This window comes from Lithobates pipiens, unplaced genomic scaffold (genome assembly GCF_037356315.1).
Source record: "Lithobates pipiens isolate NorthernLeopardFrog02 unplaced genomic scaffold, aLitPip1_a1.2 Scaffold_23, whole genome shotgun sequence".
NCBI classification, from domain to species: Eukaryota; Metazoa; Chordata; class Amphibia; order Anura; family Ranidae; genus Lithobates; species Lithobates pipiens.
Genome location: NW_027507785.1, coordinates 4703748 through 4727477, shown reverse-complemented (window position 1 = coordinate 4727477; position 23730 = coordinate 4703748). Strand labels below are relative to the sequence as shown.

General features: G+C 44.3%; 1 protein-coding gene across 1 annotated transcript in view; it reads left to right on the top strand.

Moving 5' to 3' along the window:
* The first annotated feature begins 399 nt into the window (after window positions 1–399).
* Window positions 400–23730, top strand: part of LOC143926788 (vomeronasal type-2 receptor 26-like) — a 45260-nt gene continuing 21929 nt past the window's right edge. Inside the window, exons 1-2 of the mRNA XM_077450835.1 lie at window positions 400–428; window positions 921–1209. Coding sequence (XP_077306961.1) covers window positions 400–428; window positions 921–1209 — 318 coding nt within the window. The remainder of the gene's footprint in view (window positions 429–920; window positions 1210–23730) is intronic.

Sequence of the window (23730 nt, the reverse complement as noted above, 5' to 3'; positions counted from 1 at the left end):
TAAAGGAATATTTCACTTTTTTTCACTTTAATTGTCATTAAAATCAGTGCTCCCAAAAAAAATGCAGTTTTTAAAAACTATTTTGGCATTGACTCATGTCCCCTGGGGCAGAAGACAGGTCCCCAAACCCCTTTTAGGACAATATCTTGCATATTAGCCATTAAAATTAGCACTTTTTATTTCGTACGTTCGAGTCCCATAGACTTCAATGGGGTTCTAAAGTTTGCACAAATTTTCGGTCTGTTCGAAAGTTCTGGTGCAAACCGAACCGGGGGGTGTTCGACTCATCCCTACCTCTCTGCCTTCACCAATATCCACATCATGCAGGTCTCTTTAAGATATACATTTCATCACCGACTCATTGGAGTCACTGACCCATCCTCATACTTCAGACTTAGAATGGCTAGACGTTGTATCATTAGTCACAGGTGAGATCAGTTGGAAATGATAATCTATAAATATATAAAAGCATCGCTGGTTCAAATGCCAACCACAGCAATACCTACCTCTATTTGTCCTCTTTACCATTATCATTAAAAGCAAAAGAGCATCCCAAATTTTGGGTTGTCCCCAGAAAAGTAATGGAAGGGTAGTCTTCCAATGGTGACCTGGGGGGGGGGTCCCCAAGGAATTCCCTTTATTGTCAGGGATTTCCTCTCACTTCCTGTTTGGCTGTGGGGCAGGAAGTGAAGGACAATCTCCTCAATGGGACACAAATGGTGAAAATCTGAATAGGGTTATAACCCTCCATTGCTCTATCCAAAGTGAAAGAAAACGTTTTGGCTAGAGTTCTACTTTGATCTGAAATTGCCTTTTAGATTTAAATCACTATTTTTATGAAAGTGTTCATTTTTTCAGGCTGTGGTAATCTCAGAATTAACCATTTTTATTTAGTATTAAATACTCTCAATATGCTGCAGAGTTGACCTTGAAGAGTACAGAAGCATGATAGTGATGATGTTTACGATCGAGGAGATTAACAAAAACTCAGATCTTCTGCCCAATGTGACCCTGGGCTATCATATATTCAGTACTTGTCATGATCCAATGAAGACTTTGGGATATGCCATAAAGATATTGTCTAGAGAAAAGGAAGCTCCTAACTATTATTGTAAGGGAGATGGAGAAGTGGCCGCTTTTATTGGTGACAGTTCTTTACCTACAAATCATGCGCTGGCCCAGCTCCTTAGTTTGTATGGGCATACACAGGTAAGTGATCACTGCAATATATTATATATGTAATAATAGGTTGTGTTGAATAGATGGCTCAGTCCAGTCTAAGTTAGACATGTGCACTGCCGAAAAATTTGTTTGTTCTCATTTCATCCGTTTTTAGTTTTTTTTGGAAATTCAAAAATTTGAAGATAAGAAAAGAAAATCTAAAAATCAAACAAATGTAAATAATAACTAACTAATAAATTATAGGTATTGGAATTTCCTTTCAAATTTGGCTGCTAGTGAAAGTAACAAATATCAATTTATCTGAAGTTTACAAATTATCCAAAATATATATATATATTTAATTTGAAACCAATGTCTTTTAAAAATACATGTGACTTAAACAATTATATAGCAGGAGATGTTCCTCAGGAGACACGCTCATCCTCATCTAGGTGTCCATTTGAGTAAGAAAGGGGTCACAGACTCTCCAGAAGATCATCAAAATGTGAGTATGGACATTAGGGATGAGCCGAACATCCCCCCGGTTCGGTTCGCACCAGAACTTTCGAACGGACCCCAAATTCGTACAAACTTTAGAACCCCATTGAAGTCTATGGGACTCGAACGTTCGAAATTAAAAGTGCTAATTTTAACGGCTAATATGCAAGATGCTGTCCTAAAAAGGGTCTGGGGACCTGATTCCTGCCTCAGGGGACATGGGTCAATGCCTAAAATGTTTTTAAAAATGGCCGTTTTGGCGGGAGCACTGATTTTAATGATGATTAAAGTGAAAAAAAAGTGAAATATTCCTTTAAATATCATGCTTGGGGGTTGTCTGTAGTATGCCTGTGAAGTGCCACATGTTTCCCGTGTTTAGAACAGTCCCTGCACAAAATGACATTTAACGGAAATAACGTCATTTAAAACTGGTTGCAGTTTTAATGTTATATCTGGTTCCTGCAATATGGTTGAAAATCATTGAGAAAAATGGCATGGGTAGCCCTCCCTGCCCATTACCAGCCCCTTTGGGTCTTGTACGCATATTAAGGAGAACCCCGTACCCATATTAAATAAAAGAAAATACGTGTGGCCCCCAGGCCCTATATACTTAGAACAGCAGTATACAGACGGTGCAAACAAGACAGGGACTGGGTAGGTTTGTTGTGTTAAGTTGAATCTGTTTGTAATTTTCAACTGGTACATTTTTAAAGTGTAGCTCCAGTCAAAAAAAATATTTTTAAGCTTTTTGGAAAACATAGGGAAGGGTTATCACCCCTGTATAATTTGTTTTGTTGTCCATCTTTTTTCATCTCACTTGCTGTTGTCTCCTTCCGTTTGCAAGTAGGAGATGTTTGTAAGTTGGATGTTTGAAAGTAGGGGCCTGCCCTATATGCTCTGCAGAAATGGTGGAACAAGGTGTTGGTTTTGCCACAACATTGTAAGCCCTCAAAGTGACTCTTGGTTGGCGCTGGAGCGCCCTGCTGTGAACGATTATATCAAGAATTGTAATTACATGCCATTGTTGAACAGTGGTAGAAAAATTGACCTTTGGTGGTTGTGGTGCTGGTGCCATAACACTATAAGTCCTCACCGTTACTCTGGGTGGGCACAGGAACGGGCCCTCCTGTGAAATATTATATCAAGAATTGTAATTACATGTCCCTGTTAAACAGGGGCAGAAAAATTGGGCATTAGGCACTGGTGCTGGTGCCACGACACTGCAACCTCTCCCATATACTCTAGTTTTAGTGCAGGAAATAGCCCTGCTGCAAGCCCCTGTTAAACAGGGGCAGAAAAATTGGGCCTTAGGCACTGGTGCTGGTGCCACGACACTTCAACCTCTCCCATATACTCTAGTTTTAGTGCAGGAATTAGCCCTGCTGCAAAGCATTGCATCAAAAATTGTAATTAAACGCCCCTGTTAAACAGGGGCAGAAAAATTGGGCTGATGGCACTGGTGCTGGTGCCACCACACTGCAACCTCTCCCATATACTCTAGTTTTAGTGCAGAAATTAGCCCTACTGCAAAGCATTGCATCAAAAATTGTAATTAAATGCCCCTGTTAAACAGGGGCAGAAAAATTGGGCCTTAGGCACTGGTGCTGGTGCCACCACACTGCAACCTCTCCCATATACTCTAGTTGTAGTGCAGGAATTAGCCCTGCTGCAAAGCATTGCATCAAAAATTGTAATTAAACACCCCTGTTAAACAGGGGCAGAAAAATTGGGCCTTAGGCATCACCCAGAACCAGAAATGTTCTTTCAACATATCAGCGGAGGAGGAAGAGGATAGACAATCAACATAACAGGACAGTCACTCAGCATCAGCATAGGCAGTCTTGAAGGGATGTGATATTTAAAAAAAAATTATACGGTTACATCAGCTTCAGGTGCTTGGTAGCTGGTGGTGATCCAAGACTGATTCATCTTGATGAAGGTCAGTCGGCCAACTGATTCGGTGGACAGGCGCACCCTGTGATCGGTAACAAAGCCACCAGCAGCACTGAAGGTGCGTTCCGAAAGAACGCTGGATGCAGGACAGGCCAGTAGCTCAATTGCATACTGTGCAAGCTCTGGCCAGTGATCCATCCTCAAGACCCAGTAAGCCAGAGGATTTTCAGTGGGAAAGGTGTCCAAGTCTGACCTTGCCCCTAGGTATTCCTGCACCATGTAAATCAGACGCTGGCGATAGTTGCTGGAACCGATCATACCTTGGGGCTGCGGACTAAAAAATTGTCTGAAAGCATTGGTCAGACGGCCACCTTCTCCACCGCTCCTTCTGACCGATGCCTCAGCAACACGTTGTCCAGGACCAGGAGTTTGTAACCTCCCAGTTCCTGAGAACGCGTTGCACAGACCTTTCTGCAAGGCCTCCCGGAGATGTCTCATCCTCTGCTCCCTCTGCGATGGCAAGATAAGGTCAGCAACCTTACCCTTGTACCGTGGATCAAGGAGAGTCGCCAGCCAGTAATGGTCCCTCTCCTTGATCCGAAGAATACGAGGATCCTTCCGCAGGCTTTGCAGGATCAGGGAGGCCATGCAGCGTAGGTTAGCTGAGGCATTCAGTCCGGAGTCCTCTGGGTCACTAAGGACAACATGATCCGCAGCTACCTCCTCCCAGCCACGTACAAGTCCACGGGTTTCTTGGGACTGTAAATCGTCCCTACAAGACTGCTGCTGCTGCTGATGCTGAGTGCCAGCCTCCACCTCCATGCTGACACAATCATCCTCCTCCTCCTCATCCTCTTACTGTGTGATGGGTGGCACAGCAGGAACACTGTCTGGATAAAGGGGGCCTTGAGAGGCAAGGAAGTCCTCCTCTTCCTGCCTTTGTTCTGCCTCAAGTGCCCTATCCATTATTCCACGCAGCATATGCTCCTTCAGGTGGACAAGAGGTACAGTGTCACTGATGCATGCCCTGTCACTGCTCACCATCCTTGTGGCCTCCTCAAATGGTGACAGGACAGTGCATGCATCCCTGATCATGCCCCACTGGCGTGGTGAGAAAAAACCGAGCTCCCCTGACCCTGTCCTGGTGCCGTAGTCACACAGGTACTCATTGATGGCCCTCTGCTGCGTGTGCAGCCGCTGCAGCATGGCCAACGTTGAGTTCCACCTGGTGGGCATGTCACATATAAGGCGGTTCTTGGGCAGGTTCAACTCCTTTTGGAGCTCAGCCAGCCGAGCACAGGCATTAAATGATCGGCGGAAATGCACACAGACTTTCCTGGCCTACTTCAGGACATCCTGTAAGCCCGGGTACCTGCCCAAGAACCGCTGCACCACCAGGTTAAGGACGTGAGCTACACATGGGCACATGGGTCAGTTGTCCCTGTCGGAGGGCGGAGAGGAGGTTGGTGCCATTGTCGCAAACCACCATTCCTGGCTTAAGCTGGCGTGGCGTCAACCACCTCTCGGCCTGCCCTTGCAGAGCTGACAAAACATCCTCCCCAGTGTGGCTCCTGTCCCCCAAACAAACCAGCGCAAGCACGGCATGGCATTGTTTTGCCTGAGTACTTGCGTAGCCCCTGGAACGCCTACGGAGCACCGCTAGTTCTGAGGACAGAGCACTGGAAGAGGCCATGGAGGAAGAAGAAGAGGAGGGGGTGAAGGAGAGAGGTGTGTCACAACCAATAGTAGCATTTTGGAGGCGTGGTGGCGGAACAACCTCCAACACTACTGCACCTTGTCCTGCATCCTTCCCAGCTGCCAGAAGAGTGACCCAATGGGCCGTGAAAGACAGGTAACGTCCCTGTCCATGCCTGCTGGACCATGAGTCAGCGGTAATATGCACCTTACCACTGACCGCCCTGTCCAGCGAGGCAAGGACATTGCCTTCCACATGCCGGTAGAGAGCCGGAATCGCCTTCCGTGAGAAAAAGTGGCGTTTGGGGACCTGCCACTGAGGAACCGCACATTGTACAAACTCACAGAAGGGGGCGGAGTCTACCAACTGAAAAGGCAGCAGTTGAAGTGCTAGCAATTTAGCCAAGCTAGCATTCAACTGCTGGGCATGTGGATGGCTGGGAGTGAACTTCTTTCGCCAGTCCAGCAGCTGGGGCAGGGACATTTGCCTGCTACAATCGGACGTGGGTGTACTGCTAGCAGAGTGCCCGGAAGCACTTGGCTTTGACACACCTAATTCTACACCTTCATTCCTCTCAGAGCAGGTTTCAGAGAGGACTGAAGGTCTAGTGGGGTTGGAGATCCCAGCTGATGAGGAGCAAGGAGAGGTCCGCTTTGTTCTTTGGTGTGGGTCTTTGAGGTACGCTTGCCAACGAGCTGCATGGCAGGTCAACATATGTCTGGTCAAGCATGTGGTGCCCAAGCGGCTGATGTTTTGGCCACGCGAGATACGCTTGAGACATATGTTGTAAATAGCAGCGGTGCAATCTGATGCACTCGTCTCAAAAAAGGCCCACACCAAAGAACTTTTAGAATAACGCGCAGAGGCAGCACCCTGCACAGGCGGAGCTCTGCGGTGTGATTCAGTCGGTGTGCTGCCCCTAAGCTGGCCCCCAGAGGGCATCCTGCCTCCTTGGACATGTGCCTCCTCCTCCTCCTCTCTCCTACCAGGCACCCACGTGGAGTCAGTGCCCTCATCATCCCCTCCCTCTTCATCGCTGGAGCAAACCTGGCAGTATGCTGCAGCTTATGGAACATGACTGCAAGATTGCTGTCCTTCTTGAGCATCCCCTCTCGCTGCATTCACGCTACTGCCTTCCTCTAGCTGAGTATCATCATCAGAGCCTACAAAACACTGGGCATCCTCCTGGAGCATGTACCCAACACTGTGCTCAAAGAGTTCAGGAGACTCCTCAGGAGGACGTGGTGGGTCTAGAGAAGGAGTCACTGATGATGACATTGAGAGGAGGGAAGACGATGCGTTGGCACCTGCTTTGCTAGTACCCTGAGACTGGGTGAGAGAGGATGAGGAGGATGAAGAGGGCTTGGTCATCCACTCTACCAAGTCGTTGGCATGTTACGGCTCAACATGTCCAGCTGCCGAAAAGAAGGAAAAGCATGTCCCATGGCCACGTGCTGATGATGACGATGCACCGCGTCCACGACCAGCACTGTTGTCTCTAGACACAGAGCCTGCTTGCCCTCTTTTATCGGCTCGCCTGTCTGCCCCTCCTTGCTGGCCTTCCAGACATGGTAATGGCCTGAAGGGAGTTGGGAAAACCAGCAATTGGGTAGTGTATATTGTGCTGGAGGCACACATAACTTTCACTAACTCCTGCAGATGGCAGATGGCTCAAATAGAGAAGAGCTATGTAGGTGGATATAGCGGTGTATACTGGGTTCAGAGCACGCAGACAGCACGCACAATCTCCTACCGCTGACTGCAAGCTCTATTTAAAACGAGCAAGATAGTTTGCTATATACAGTAGGTGGATATAGCGGTGTATACTGGGTTCAGAGCACGCAGACATCACACACAAGCTCCTACCGCTGACTGCAAGCTCTATTTAAAACGAGCAAGATAGTTTGCTATATAGGTGGATATAGCGGTGTATACTGAGTTCAGAGCACGCAGACAGCATTCACAATCTCCTACCGCTGACTGCAAGCTCTATTTAAAACGAGCAAGATAGTTTGCTATATAGGTGGATATAGCGGTGTATACTGGGTTCAGGGCACGCAGACAGCACGCACAAGCTCCTACCGCTGACTGCAAGCTCTATTTAAAACTAGCAAGATAGTTTGCTATATAGGTGGATAGAGCAGTGTATACTGGGTTCAGAGCACGCAGACAGCACGCAAAAGCTCCTACCGCTGACTGCAAGCTCTATTTAAAACGAGCAAGATAGTTAGCTATATAGGTGGATATAGAGGTGTATACTGCGTTCAGAGCACGCAGACAGCACGCACAATCTCCTAACACTGACTGAAAGCTCTATTTAAAAGCAGCAAGATAGTTAGCTATATAGGTGGATATAGCGGTGTATACTGGGTTCAGAGCACGCAGACAGCACGCACAATCTCCTAACACTGACTGCAAGCTCTATTATAAAAGATAGATATATCGCTAGTTATATAGGTGAATATAGCGGTGTATACTGCGGTCAGGGCACGCAGACAACAACCACTACAGAAGAGCAAGAACAAACAATCGGCCGATAACGATCAGTGTATACTGTGTTGAAGGTACACAGAACACCCACTAACTGCTACAGACGTCAACACACTACACAAGGCCGCCGCGCTGGCGGCCTTATATAGTGTGGGGTGTGTACTACACAGCCTGAGCTATGATTGGCCACAGACATCCTGCCTGTGGCCAATCATGGCTCTCCTCGCTGCCGGCGCTGTGATTGGCCAAGCATGCGGGGTCACAGTGCATGCTTGGCCAATCATGAGCCAGCAATGCACTGCGCCATCGCAGTGCATTGTGGGCCGTGAGCGCCATACGAATTTGGCTCAAATGGCCCCTAACGTTCGAACACGAAGCTCATCCCTAATGGACATCCTTCTAAAGTTAGAAAAACTTTTCTGTATAGTTAAGCAGCTGAACATATAGGCTGGTGAAATATCCTGAAGATATGGGTTGGTCCATCAAAAGATGGGTCCAGTCCCGATGACCTCTGGTCCTCTCATGCAATTTTCTCCATCTTCTGATCTGTCCCAACAGAAATCAGAAGGAGCATTTCCTGAACCGTCTTCAGGGCTGGATCCATAGTGCATGCAGCTAGCAACAGCAGACAGCTCCCTACTAAAGGCAGTGCTCTATCTGCCCTCCCAAAATGGCTCATGGGATTAATAATTCATTATTACACATGCATTGTGGGAGTTTGGGCGTGCTCCTAGTGTAATTTTACACAAATGACCAAAAACGCTGAAAAATGTGCATAAACGCGATTAAAAAACACTGTGTGGCAGAAAACGAACACTGCACATCACCCTGAACACACCATCCACACTGTGAAACATGGTGGTGGCAGCATCATGGTGTTGGGATGCTTTTCTTCAGTAGGGACAGGGAAGCTGGTCAGAGTTGATGGGAATATGGATGCAGCCCAATACAGGGCAAGCTTAGAAGAAAACCTGTTAGGCCGCATACACACGGGCGGACTGTCTGGCCAACTAAGTCCGTCAGACAATCCGACAGACAGTCCGTCCTACTTTTGAATGAACGGACTTGACCACACACGATGAACAGACAGTCCGCTGAAAGCTTGCGCGATGACGTGTACGGCACGTACGACGGGACTAGAAATACGACGTCCAATACACTGCAATGCAACCTTTCGCCGTGTAAATCCTTTCTGAGCATGCGCCATACTTAGTCCGTCCAACTTGCCTACTCACGAGCGGACTGTCCGCTGAAACCAAAGTTGGACGGACAATATTACGGAAATTCCGAAAGACTTAGTCTGCCAGACTGTCCGCTGAAAAAGTCTGCTGCAGCCCACACACGAGCGGACTGTCCGCTGAAACACGTTTCAGCGGACTAAGTTGGACAGACAGTCCGGTCGTGTGTACGCGGCCTTAGAGTCTGCAAAAGACTTGAGACCGGGGCGGAGGTTCACCTTCCAGCAGGACAACGACCCGAAACATACAGCCAGAGCTACAATGGAATGGTTTAGATCAAAGTATATTCATGTGTTAGAATGGCCCAGTCACAGTCCAGATCTACAGTGCCTTGCAAAAGTATTCGGCCCCCTTGAACCTTTCAACCTTTTGCCACATTTCAGGCTTCAAACATAAAGATATAAAATTTTTATTTTTTGTGAAGAATCACCAACAAGTGGGACACAATTGTGAAGTGGAACGAAATATATTGGATATTTTAAACTTTTTTAGCAAATAAAAAACTGAAAAGTGGTGTAAATCCAATTGAGAATCTGCGGCAGTACTTGAAAATTGCTGTTCACAGATGCTCTACCATCCAATCTGACAGAGCTTGAGATATTTTTCTTAAGAAGAAGAATGGGCAAAAATGTCCCTCTCTAGATGTGCAAAGCTGGTAGAGACATCCCCAAAAAGACTTGTAGAGAGAGGGGGTTCTACAAAGTATTGACTCGGGGGGGGGCTATACAAATGCCCCCCACACTTTTTACATAATTATTTGTAAAAAAAAAAAAATTGAAAACCATTTATAATTTTCCTTCTACTTCACAATTATGTGCCACTTTGTGTTGGTCTATCGCATAAAATCCCAATAAAATACATTTACGCTTTTGGTTGTAACATGAGAAAATGTGGGGAATTTCAAGGGGTATGAATACTTTTTCAAGGCACTGTATATTTCTTTATCTGCATAATAACATCCCATTAAAATATTTCCCAACATCTTCTCCAGATCAATTATCGAGTCGCTGATCCTCACCTGAGGGAAGGAAGAACGTATCCATCTTTATTCCATATGACACCAGACGATTGGGCGCGTTTTGCAGCTATTATTACATTCTTGCAGCATATGGGGTGGAACTGGGTTGGGATAATGACATCGGAGGACGGCAGCGGTGATGAGGAGTCCCAAGAACTGAGTAAGATGATGGGACAACACGGGATCTGTACAGATTATATCATTTGGCTCTCTCCAGATTTTCTAATTGATAAATGGGAAATGATTATTGGTAAATCAGCAGCTGAGGTCATCATAGTGTGTGGGACTTTCACAAATGACTTTTTTTATATAATTCATTGCATGCCCTCTGTTATAGAAAATATCACATTTATATTCCCACCACAATGGAGTAAACTAAATTCTGCACTAACTCGGACCCATAAATCAATCAACTGCAGCTTCATATTTCTATGGCCAGAAAAAATCCACCTAGACATTAAAGTCCATAATGATGGTTTCAGCTTCTACAGCTGCTTACATGACCCAATAATGGAAGATTTTTGGATTTTTTGGTATCGGTGCCTTTCTCCAAACCGAGCCAAAAATTACTGTTTTCAAAAATTCTATGGGATTTCTGCAAAAATGTGTACAGATGTAAAAAATATTTCAGCCAATCTTAATGCTTACACATCTACACCTTCCTATGTATACAGGGCTGTATATGTTCTGGCCCATGCTCTACATGGAATGTACATGAAGAAAAAGACATCTGAACACAATGGACTCCAGCACAGAGTAAGTGGATAATAAATGTTTATATTACTAGGATCCGGTCCTAGATTATATAATAATGATGTGACTGAAGTAAGATGGGCAGCAATCTCTGCCCTCCATCTCCCTACCTGGGCCATCAGGAATATTGTAGACACCTTCTGGAGCATGTTACACGTCACATCCATATTTAGAGTATAACATGTAACATGATCCGGTATATGTCCTCACCCCTCCCCTCCAATTCTCATCCCTTTGACAGCAGGCAGGTGATTCTCTCCCCGCATCTGCTGTCACATTTTGAAAACATTTTTTCATAGTGGGAAGAGAGCAAAGAATTCCCAAGAAATTATTTAAGCATGTAAGCAGTAAAAAAGGTGGGACAGACCATATTGGCCCCATAAAGAATGAGGAAGGACATCTGGTTACAAAGGATGGGGAGATGGTGAAGGTATTGAATTTATTCTTCTCCTCAGTCTTCACGAGGGAATCGGGGGGGCTTCAGTAACCAAAACTGCAGTGTTTATCCTCAGGACACATCACAGGAAGCACCTCCATGGTTAACAGTGGAAAGAATTAAAATTAGACTTGGGAAACTTAACATTAATAAATCACTGGGACCAGATGGCTTGCCCTTGAGGGTACTTAGGGAACATGATCAAGTATATGCCAGACCATTGTTCCTATTTTTTATTGGTAGGGATGAGCTTTATGTTCGAGTCAAACTCATGTTCAATTCGAATATTGACTGTTCGCCAGTTCGCCGAACAGTGAACAATTTTGGGTGTTCGTGGCAAAATTGAAAGCCGCGGAACACCCTTTAAAAGTCTATGGGAGAAACCAAAGTGCTAATTTTATTTTTAATTTTATCAATGCAAAAAAAAATATTTTTTAAAACGGCCGTTTTTTTCGGGAGCAGTGATTTTAATAATGCTTAAAGTCAAACAATAAAAGTTAATATTCCTTTAAATTTCGTACCTGGGGGTTGTTTAAAGTATGCCTGTAAAGGGTCGCATGTTTTCCGTATTTCTAAAGGAAAAAAAGTAATTTAAAACTACTCGCAGCTACAATGAATTGTTGGTCCGCAATACACATAAAAGTTCATTGATAAAGACAGTATGGGGATTTCCCCACAGGAGAACCCAATCCAAAATTGAAAAATAAAATGCGTGGGGGTCCCCCTAAATTGCATACCAGGCCTTTCAGGTCTGATATGGATATTAAGGGGAACCCCGTGACAATTTTTTTTTTTAAATGGTCTGGAGATCCTCCTCAAAATCCATATCAGACCCTTCAGGTCTGGTATGGATTTTAAGGGGAATCCCGCACCAAAATTCCATACCAGACCCTTATCCAAGCACACAACCTGGCAGGCCGCAGGAAAAGAGGGGGGATGAGAGAGCGCCCCCTCCTAAACTGTACCAGGCCCCATGCCCTCAACATTGGGAGGGTGCTTTGAGGTAGCCCCCCCAAAGCACCTTGTCCCCATGGGCGAAAGGGCCTCATCCCCACAACCCTTGCCTGGTGGTTGTGGGGGTCTGTGGGTGGGGGGCTTATCGGAATCTGGAAGCCCCCCAGATCCCACCCCCCTGTGTGAATTGTTAATGGGGTACAAATGTACCCATACCATTTCACACACAAAAATGACAAAAAAGGTTAAAAAACACATGAGACAGTTTTTGACAAGTCCTTTATTAATTTCTCCTTCTTTCTGCTTCTTCTTTCATCTTCTCCTGGTCTTCCTTCAGTGTTGTTCTTGTTCCTCCATCTTCTTCTTCTCCATCTTCTTCTTCATCTTCTTCTTCCTCCTCTCTTCTCGTCCCGCATCTTGCTCCGGATTCTTCTCCGCTCCGTCCGCATGATCCACCTCTGTGGGAGTCTTCCACCTTGTGACGCTTTGATTCTTCTGACACTTCTTAAATAACGTAGGGCGGGGCCACCCGGTGACCCCGTCATCCTCTGATGCACGGGGACTTCCCTATGGCTTTCCCTGTGATGTCAGAGGGGAGCGGGGTCACCCGTTTACGTAAAATAAATATTAATTTTGGCGCGGGGTTCCCCTTAATATCCATACTAGACCTGAAGGGCCTGGTATGGATTTTAGGGGGAACCCCATGCCAGAAATGAAGGGCCTGGTACTGGACTGGAGGGGAAACCCACTCCGTTTTTTACAATCTTTTTTTGTATATTGCTGGGATCCGACATGGTATGGAACGTATTTATTTTTAAATTTTGGTTCGAGGTTCCCCTGTGGGGAAATCCCCATGTCCTTTTTATCAATTAACTTTTACGTGTATTGCGGACCGACAATTCATTGTAGCCACAAGTAGTTTTAAATTACTTTTTTTTCCTTTAGAAATGTAATTTTGCTGTCAGACTGTTCTAAACACGGGAAACATGTGCCACTTTACAGGCATACAATAGACACCCCCCAGGTATGAAATGTAAAGGAATATTAAACTTTTATTGTTTCACTTTAAGCATTATTAAAATCACTGCTCCGGAAAAAACTGCAGTTTTTAAAACTTTTTTTTGCATTGATACATGTCCCCTGGGGCAGGACCCGGGTCCCCAAACACTTTTTATGATAATACCATGCATATAAGCCTTTAAAATTAGCACTTTTGATTATTTCTGTTCATGTCCCATAGACTTTAACACATTGTTTGCCTGTTTGCATGTTCTGGTGCGAAACAAACGGGGGGGGGGGGTGTTCGGCTCATCCCTACTGACTGGAATGGTACCAGCTGATTGGAGAAAATCCAATGTAGCACCAATATTTAAAAAGGGCCCAAAATACATCCCTGGGAATTACAGACCAGTTAGCCGAACATCAATAGTATGTAAACTCTTGGAGGGGATGAATAAGGGATTATATACAAGATTTTAATAATGAGAACGTTATCATTAGCAGTAATCAGCATGAATTCACAAAGAATAATTCTTGCCAAACCAATCTAGACTTGGTGTATCTGGATTTTGCAAAAGCATTTGACACAGTTCCCCATAAACGTTTACTGTACAAAATAAGGTCCATTGGCATGGACCACAGGGTGAGTACATGGATTGAAAACTGGCTACAAGGGCAAGTTCAGAGAGTGTTGATAAATGGGGAGTACTCAAAATGGTCAGGGGTGGGTAGTGGGGTCCCCCAGGATTCAGTGCTGTACCAATCCTATTTAATTTGTTCATTAAACACCTGGGGGATGGGGGTAAACAGTTCAATTTCTGTATTTGTGGATGATACTAAGCTAAGCAGGGCAATAACTTCTCTGCAGGATGTGGAAACCTTGCAAAAAGATCTGAACAAATTAATGGGGTGGGCAACTACATGGCAAATGAGGTTAAATGTAGAAAAATGTAAAATAATGCATTTGGGTGGCAAAAATATGAATGCAATCTATAGACTGGGGGGAGAACCTCTGGGGGAATCTAGGATGCAAAAGGACCTGGGGGTCCTAGTAGATGATAGGCTCAGCAATGGCATGCAATGCCAAGCTGCTGCTAACAAAGCAAACAGAATATTGGCATGCATTAAAAAGGGATTAACTCCAGAGATAAAAGGATAATTATCCTGTTTTACAAGACTCTGGTCCGGCCACACCTGGAGAATGCTGTCCAGTTCTGGGCACCAGTCCTCAGCAAGGATGTACTAGAAATGGAGCAAGTACAAAGAAGGGCAATAAAGCTAATAAAGGTTCTGGGAGATATTGTAACGGTACTACTTAAAGTGAGCCCACGGGGAAGCAGGTGACACGGGATCCCCCAGGGCGTGGAGTCTAAGGGCCAGCCGGTATTCTGAAAAAACTGAGAGAAGGCATCCCATGAAGACAAAAAATCTTTTTAACCACTTCAGCTCCGGACCAATAAACACCTTAAGGACCAGAGGTCTTTTTGCAATTTCGCACTGCGCTGCTTTAACTGGTAATTGCGCGGTCATGCAATATTGCACCCATACGAAATTTGCGTCCTTTTCTTCCCACAAATAGAGCTTTCTTTTGATGGTATTTGATTGCCTCTGCGATTTTTTTTTTTTGCGATATAAATGGAAAAAGAGCGAAAATTTTGAAAAAAAAAGATATTTTCTTCTTTTTGTTATAAGAAAAATCGAATAAACTAAATTTTAGTCATACATTGAGGGCAAAATTTATTCAGCCACATGTCTTTAGTAAAAAAAATGTCAATAAGCGTATATTTTTTGGTTTGCGCAAAAGTTATAGCGTCTACAAACTAGAGTACATTTTCTGGAATTTACACAGCTTTTAATTTATGACTGCCGATCTCATTTCTTGAGGTGCTAAAATGGCAGGGCAGTACAAATCCCCCCCCAAATGACCCCATTTTGGAAAGTAGACACCCCAAGGAAATTGCTGATGGGTATGTTGAGCCCATTGAATATTTATTTTTTTTGTCCTAAGGGATTGAATAATGACAAAAAAAAAAAAAAAAAATTTTTTACAAAAAGTTGTCACTAAATGATATATTGCTCACACATGCCATGGTTATATGTGGAATTGCACCCCAAAATATATTCCGCTACTTCTCCCGAGTATGGGGATACCACATGTGTGGGACTTTTTGGGAGTCTAGTCGCGCACGGCACCCCGAAAACCAATCACCACCTTCAGGATTTCTAAGGGTGCAAATTTTTGATTTAACTCCTCACTACCTATCACAGTTTCGAAGGCCATAAAATGCCAAAATAGCACAAAACCCCCCAAAATGACCCCATTTTGGAAAGTAGACACCCCAAGCTATTTACTGAGAGGCATGTTGAGTCCATGGAATATTTTATATTTTGCCACAAGTTGCGGGAATATTACAAACTTTTTTTTTTTTGCACCAAGTTGTCACTAAATGATATATTGCTCACACATGCTATGGGCATATGTGAAATGACACCCCAAAATACATTCTGCTGCTTCTCCCGAGTACGGGGATACCACATGTGTGGGACTTTTTGGGAGTCTAGTCGCGCACGGCACCCCGAAAACCAATCACCACCTTCAGGATTTCTAAGGGTGCAAATTTTTGATTTAACTCCTCACTACCTATCACAGTTTCGAAGGCCATAAAATGCCAAAATAGCACTAAACCCCCCCAAATGACCCCATTTTGGAAAGTAGACACCCCAAGCTATTTACTGAGAGGCATGTTGAGTCCATGGAATATTTTATATTTTGCCAAAAGTTGCGGGAATATTACAAACTTTTTTTTTTTGCACAAAGTTGTCACTAAATGATATATTGCTCACACATGCTATGGGCAGACGTCAAATTACACCCCAAAATAAATTCTGCTGCTTCTCCCGAGTACGGGGATACCACATGTGGGGGACTTTTTGGGAGCCTAGCCACGTACGGGACCCCGAAAACCAAGCACTGCCTTCCGGATTTGAATATAAAATGCTATAAAAAACAAACTAATCAGAGTCACCCGTAACACTTATACGGTGATCAGTGGTGAAAGGGTTAACTAGGGGCAATCAGGGGGTTCAAATTTTTATTAGGTAGTATATGGGGGTCCCTGGCGCTATATAAAAATCTGACGGGGAACCTAAATAACTAACTGGCTAACCAGCGTCACCAGTGACACTTATACTGTGATCGCTGGTGAAAGGGGGGTGAAAGGGTTAACTAGCAGCAATCAGGGGGTTAAAACCATTATTGGGTAGTATATCGGGGTACCTAGCGCTATAAAAACCTGGCGGTGAACCTAAAAAAATAACTAGCTACCTAGCGACACTAGCGACACTGATGCAGCGTTCAGAAAAATTATCGCTTAGTGACACTGGCAAAAGGGGGTGAAAGGGTTAACTAGCGGAAATCAGGGGGTTAAAACCATTATTGGGTAGTATATCGGGGTACCTAGCGCTATAAAAACCTGGCGGTGAACCTAAAAAAATAACTAGCTACCTAGCGACTGTAGCGACACTAATGCAGCGATCAGAAAAATGATCACTTAGTGACACTGGCAAAAGGGGGTGAAAGGGTTAACTAGCGGCAATCAGGGGGTTAAAACCATTATTGGGTAGTATATCGGGGTACCTAGCGCTATAAAAACCTGGCGGTGAACCTAAAAAAATAACTAGCTACCTAGCGACTGTAGCGACACTAATGCAGCGATCAGAAAAACGATCGCTTAGTGACACTGGCAAAAGGGGGTGAAAGGGTTAACTAGCGGCAATCAGGGGGTTAAAACCATTATTGGGTAGTATATCGGGGTACCTAGCGATATAAAAACCTGGCGGTGAACCTAAAAAAATAACTAGCTACCTAGCGACACATGCAGCGATCAGAAAAATGATCGCTTAGTGACACTGGCAAAAGGGGGTGAAAGGGTTAACTCTAGGGGCAATCAGGGGGTTAAATCTTTATTGGGGGGTGATAGGGGGCTACCCTGGACCTAACACTAACTGTCCTGACAGTTTTTACTGTCACAACTGACACTGAATGCATTGATCAGTAAAGAAATGATCAATGCAATCAGTGACACTGTGACTGGGGGGGAGGGGGCGCGGGGGGGGGATCGGGGGGCGATCGGGGGGGGGGTTTGTGTGCCTGTGTGTATCTACATGTCAGTGTAGTGTTGGTGCACACTTACTTTTAGTCTTCTCCTCGTAGTCCGGTCAAAAAGACCGCCCCGAGGAGAATGACATCACTTCCTCCTTCCTGTGTAAACAATACACAGGGGAGGAAGCTTCTCATTGGCCAGGAGCGATCCAGAGGGGATGGCCGAAAACCAACGGCCATCCCCTCATCACAGAGCGCTCCTGGACCGAATCGGACCGCCGTAAACAGCGGGAGGGGGTCCGATCGGACCCCCCACCCGCTGGAAGGCAATCACGTAGATGTACGTGATTGTGCCTGCCTGTGCCATTGTGCTGACGTACAATGGCAATACGGCGGTCCTGAAGTGGTTAAAGTGGGGTTGCACCCCAAAAAAAAATCATTAATGTTCCTAAAAAAAATGTAAAAAAAACATTTGGAAATTCACCTCTAAATGGCTGTAGCTAGGGGGCCCCTCATAGTCTGCCTCCTTCAGTGCCTGGGCTGGTGACATCACTTCCCCTTGATTGTGTGGCCACTCACGGCTTTGATCCCCTGCATCGCTGGACCCTGGGACAGGTAAATGTCCGATTACTAAAAGTTAGCAGCTGCAGTATTTGTAGCTGCTGACTTTTATTTTTTTTAAATGGGCACACCACTTTAATGAAAGTTGTGGCAAGACTGGGAGCAGAAGGTAGGCCTGGGAAAGGAATCAAGTGACACATTTTGGAGAACCGATCCACCACTACCCAGATGACTGTAGAACCTGTTGAGGGAGGCAGATCTGAGATAAAATCCATGGAAATACAATGCCAATGTATATCGGGTACAAGCTTGAACATATTCCTTGACATCCTTATGAAGAGAAGGCCACCAATAATGACGCTGAAGAACAAGTACGAGGTATGTCAGGATGCCCAGAGAACTTGGAGTCATGTGCCCAAACAAGGAGTTTGGGACGAAGTGCGGGAACTACAAAAGTTTCACCTAGAGGAGGCTGCATAGACTGGAGTAGTGGCTAGAATACGATGCGGAGGGACGATGGGACCAGGATCTAGGTGATTCTCAGAATCATTGACATCAAATGACCTGGACAAGGCATCGGCTTGAAGGTTTTTGGCGTTTTGCGGATTGTAAATACTGCAGATTTTTATTATCAGTATAGATGGTAATACAATGGGGAGAACCCTCCAGAAGATGTTGCCATTCTTGAAGAGCTAGTTTAATAGTGAGTAGCTCATGGTCCCCAATGGTATAGTTTTTCTCCGCATCAGAAAACTTGGGATGGATGGCACCAACTCTTACTGAAGAGGCATCTACCTCCAAAGAAAAGGGTTTAGTAATGTCCAGACGTAGGAGAATTGGGGCGGAGAGGAAGGCTGCCTTGAGTTTGAGGAAAGCATTAATGGCTTCAGGGGACCAGAGCTGAGCATTGACATCCTTGCCGTGAGAGATGTAATAGGGGCCACCAAGGTGGAGTAGTTACGAATGAATTTCCAATAGTAATTGGTGAAGCCCAAAATGCATTGGGTGGCTTTAAGACCAGAGGGCTGGGGCCACTCGGAGATGGCCCGAAGTTTGGCTGGGTCCATGAGGAGGCCCTGTGACCAGATTATGTAGCCCAGAAATTTAACTTGTGTTTGTTCAAATAGACATTTCTCCAATTTTTGCATATAGACAATTGTCCCGTAGACGCTGTAGCACAGCTTTCACATGAAGACAATGGGTAAGTAAGCCTGATGGGAAAATAAGAATGTCATCTAGATATACAATAATACAGACATACAGAAGGTCACGGAAGATCTCATTAAACAAATTTTGGAAGACCACTGAGGCATTGCATAAGCCAAAGGGCATCACAAGATACTCATAATGTCTGTCCCTGGTGTTAAAGGCAGTCATCCATTTGTCTCCTTCCTGGATTCTTATTAAATTGTAGGCCCCTTTAAGATTCAGTTTAGTAAAAACATGAGAACCTCACAGTCTCTCAAAGAGTCTGAAATTAAAAGAAGAGGGTATCGGTTCTTCACAGTGATGGCGTTAAGATCCCTGTAGTCGATGCATGGACGGAGTGAACCATCTTTTTTCGCTACAAAGAAGAACCCGGATCTGGCAGGTGAGTTAGATTTCCTGACGAAACCCTTTTGCAGGTTTTCCCCAATGTATTCAGACATGGCTTGTGTCTCAGGGATAGATAGAGGGTAGACTCGGCTTTGGGGAGGAGAGGTCCCTGGTAACAGATAAATGGAGCAGTTAAAGTCTCTGTGAGGAGGAAGGCGATCAGCTGACTTTTTGCAGAAAACATCTCAGAAAGACTGATATTGGGCAGGGAGTGGGGAGCTGTGGAGGTCTCAGCCAGTGGAATTGAAGGAGGAGGTAGCACCTTGGAAATACATTGTTGCTGACACGATGTCAAGATGTGGGGAGTGTTTCTGCAACCATGGAAAGCCCAGGATGATGGGACTGGAGGATTAAGGCAAAATTAGGGAAGAGATCTCCTCACCATGCAAAACCCCAATGCGTAACTCAATAGGAGGGGTTTTAAACCAGATGGGACTCATAGGCAAGAAGGAGCCAGCTACTGTGGTCACGAAAAGGGGTATAGCCAAGGCAACAAAGGCGATTTTCAACTCGGAAGCTAAAGATTGTTCAATGAAATTCCCGACAGCACCAGATTCCATGTATGCAGAGAGTTGATTTTGAGCCCAGTGGAAGGGTGAAACGAGGGAAGAGGACAAAATTAATGGATCGGTCTAGATCACCTCCCTCCAAGTGACTTAGACCCTGCTGGAGTTTCCCAGACGGACTGGACAGGAGTTCAAAAGATGTCCTTTATCGCCACAGGAAAGGCATAAGCCAAATCCCATGCGCCGGGCACGTTCCTCTGGAGTGAGGCGGGTTTGCTCAAGCTGCATAGGTTCTTCCAACGTGTGAAAGTTTGAAGACGGAAAGGATTCCATAGGTCTTTAGACTACCTGTGCTGGACGGCCATCAGGGTGATGACTGGATCTGGATTTCTCCAGGACCCGCTCCTGGAAGCGAATGTCTATTTGAATGCTCAATACAAAGTCATCCAATGTGGTAGGAATGGTGCTTCCAGTGAGTTCATCCTTGACATGCTCAGATAGGCCTTGCCAGAAGGTAGCAGTAAGGGTCTCATTATTCCATTTGAGTTCAGCGGCCAGCGTACAGAATTAAACTGCATACTGGCCGACTGTCATTCCTTGCTGACAAAGATGAAGAAGGGCCCCAGCAGCTGAGGACACTCTGCCGGGCTCATCAAAAGTTTTCCAGAATGCATCCAGAAAGAGCTGGAGGTCAGAGGTGATAGAATCGTGTGATTCCCAGAGTGGAATAGACGTCGTTCCGGCAAAGGAGGTCTGCGCTGTAGCCGTCATTTGGCTATAGCGCGGGTCTTTAGTGGTTAAGCTTTGTAATGGTATCCAGGGATAGTGGATGTGGTGTCAAATCATCAGATCCAAAGTTTGTTTATGAAGTTTCTCAGCAGACAAACGGGTACCCAGAAGTAAAAAGGATAGAACTAAAAGTGAAGTGCCATTTAAAAAAGGTTTATTGTACAAGGGGATGGGTACTTACAACAAGTACGATCAAAACAAGCCTCAAACATGGAGCTGTGAGTATAAAAACGTCGTTCCTGGCGTGCGTTCCACCGGAAGTGACGTCAGTGATGCCGGAAATTACGTCAACGTTTCACCCTCCCACAGGGTGTCATCAAGGACCTAATTTCCGGTTGGCTGAGCCATCTTTAAATAAGGGGTGGAAGAGAAACATCCCTCAAAATAACCAATCAAATTTGGTATAGCGGCCATTTTGTTGGTGGGATAAAGACGTCGCGCCTAGGGATAAAGAATGATCCACAGGAGAGACAGGATGCCATTTTTTAGGGTTTGATTAAATCAAACTGATACCTCCCAGGAATCGTTTGACGTCAATTCTGGCTGAACAGTGGAACTATATGTGAAATCACCTTCATAGAATAATTGAATATTAAGAAATATAAATAAAAGAAATAAGAAAAATAAGAAAAAAGAAAAAAAGAAGATAAAAATGAAAATAAAAATTTAAATAGAAATAAAAAAAAAAAATTTAAATAAAAAAATAAATAAGATAAAAATAAAACCAAAAACCAAGAATGAAAATGAAAACAAAATAAAAAGAAAAAAAAATGAAAATAAGGATGAGAATGAAAATAAAAAAGAAATGAAAATAAACATAGAAATATTGCAAAAAGGCAAATACAAATGGATATATATCCCCCTGGGGAGTTGTCGTCATCCTCGATGGCTCAGTACAATTCCCAAGAGCCAATTGTTGAGAGTTAGGCGCAATTGCGCCAGTATTGAGGATTTTTACACACAAATTAGAGTTCTGTTTGACAGGTTTGTGGAAAAGGGTTAATCTCCACATGAGCTGAACAGAACTCTACCAACAGTTAGCCCCTGTACACACGGTCGGAGATTTCGACAACCAAATCCGTCGGATTTTGTCTGTCGGATCTTGTCCGAAACTGTTGCATACACACGGTCGGACAAAGCTGTCGAAAAATCCGATCATTCAGAACGTGATGACGTAATTTCGTTACGATGGGACTACATTCAGGCTAGTAGCCAATAGCTTTGATGTAGGAATTTGATCATGCGTGGCACTTGGTCCGATCAAAATTCTCTACACATGATCGGAGTATGTCCGACCGGCCCAGTTGGTTGGGAAATATTTCCAACAAGTTGGAAAATTGGATCCGACGGATATTCGGACAGAATCAGTCCGATGCATACCACACACAGTCGGATTATCTGACAACACGATCCGATAGGACACATTCCGACGGATTCTCCGACCGTGTGTACAAGTGCTTAGGAATCTTAATCAAGATGACCTGTTTAGAACAAAGGGGTCAGCAAAAGGGATTTTGGCATCGCCTTCATGACTGGTTTTACCCGCCAACATAGACAAGTAGAACAAATTATTTGTAAATATTGGCACCTTTTGTTAAAAGATAATGATTTGGCTAAAACTCTACCCAGTAAACCACAGTTTATTTACACTAAGCCCCCCACTCTACGAATGAGGTTGGCACCTAATGTTGTTGATCCTCCGAAAAAGATTTGTACTGCAGGAGATGTGCAATGTGTAAAACATCCAAACAAAGGAAGAGGAAAACTACTGAGTTTACTTCTCGATCCTCTGGTGAGTTCTTCAAAATCAACAAATTCATCACGTGTGGCACTACCCACATCACGTATCTCTTATCTTGCCTCTGTGGGCTACAGCACATGGGGAGAACCACCAGAGCACTGGGAGTTAGATTAAGGAAACATGTTAATAGGATCAAAAAAGGTTACAAACACCACAGTTTGTCCAACCATTTCAGACTAGTCCACAGAAGGGACCCTAGTGTCCTCACCTTCTGTGGCATAGATAGAATTGAGGGACACTGGATAGGTGGTAATCTCAAGCAAGCTATTTCTCGTAATGAGACCTGATGTGGCTTAGAACGATGAGTCCCCTGGGGTTACATATTGAATTGGATCTAAATTGCTTCCTGTCCAATTTCTAGGAGAGTTTATATATTTTTATGTAGAACAATTTTTAGAGTTTTAATATATCTATTTGTATTTGCCATTTTGCACCATTTTTATGTTTATTTTCATTTTTTTTTATTTTCATTCTCATCCTTATTTTCATTTTTATTATTTTTTTTATTTCTATTTTCATTTTTATTTTCATTCTATTTTTGTGAATTTTATTTTCATATATATTTATTTGCATTTTTATTTTTATTTTCATTTATTTTTTATTTCTATTTTTTTATTTCTATTTTCATTTTTATTTATTTTTTATTTTTATTTTCATTATTATCTTCTTTCTTATTTTTCATATTTATTTTATTTGTGTTTCTTAATATTCAATTATTGTATGAAGGTGATTTCACATATAGTTGCACTGTTCAGCCAGAATTGACGTCAAACGATTCCTGGGAGGTATCAGTTTGATTTAATCAAACCCTAAAAATGGCGTCCTGTCTCTCCTGTGGATTATTCTTTATCCCTAGGAGCGACGTCTTTATCCCAAGTCAATAAGACTCGGTTGATCATGGATTGGAGTAAGGGGCCGATCAGCCGATCAGCTGTCAGCCAATGACAGCCCATCACATGATGCAAACAGAAGATCGGTAATCGGATTATGTTTTACTCACGCTAACAGCATGAGGAAAAGAAAAAAAACAAAAAGCAGATTACCGGGTTTTGTCAGAGGGACATCGATCCCGAACAGGGAGAGCCACTGCTGATATGCAGTGCTCACCAGTGCCACCTGCCAGTGCCACATACCAGTGCATATCAGTGCTGCCTAACTGTGCCCACCAGTGCCCCCTACCAGTGCCACCTATCAATGCCCACCTTTGTCAGCTATCAGTGCCCTTATCATCAGTGCCAC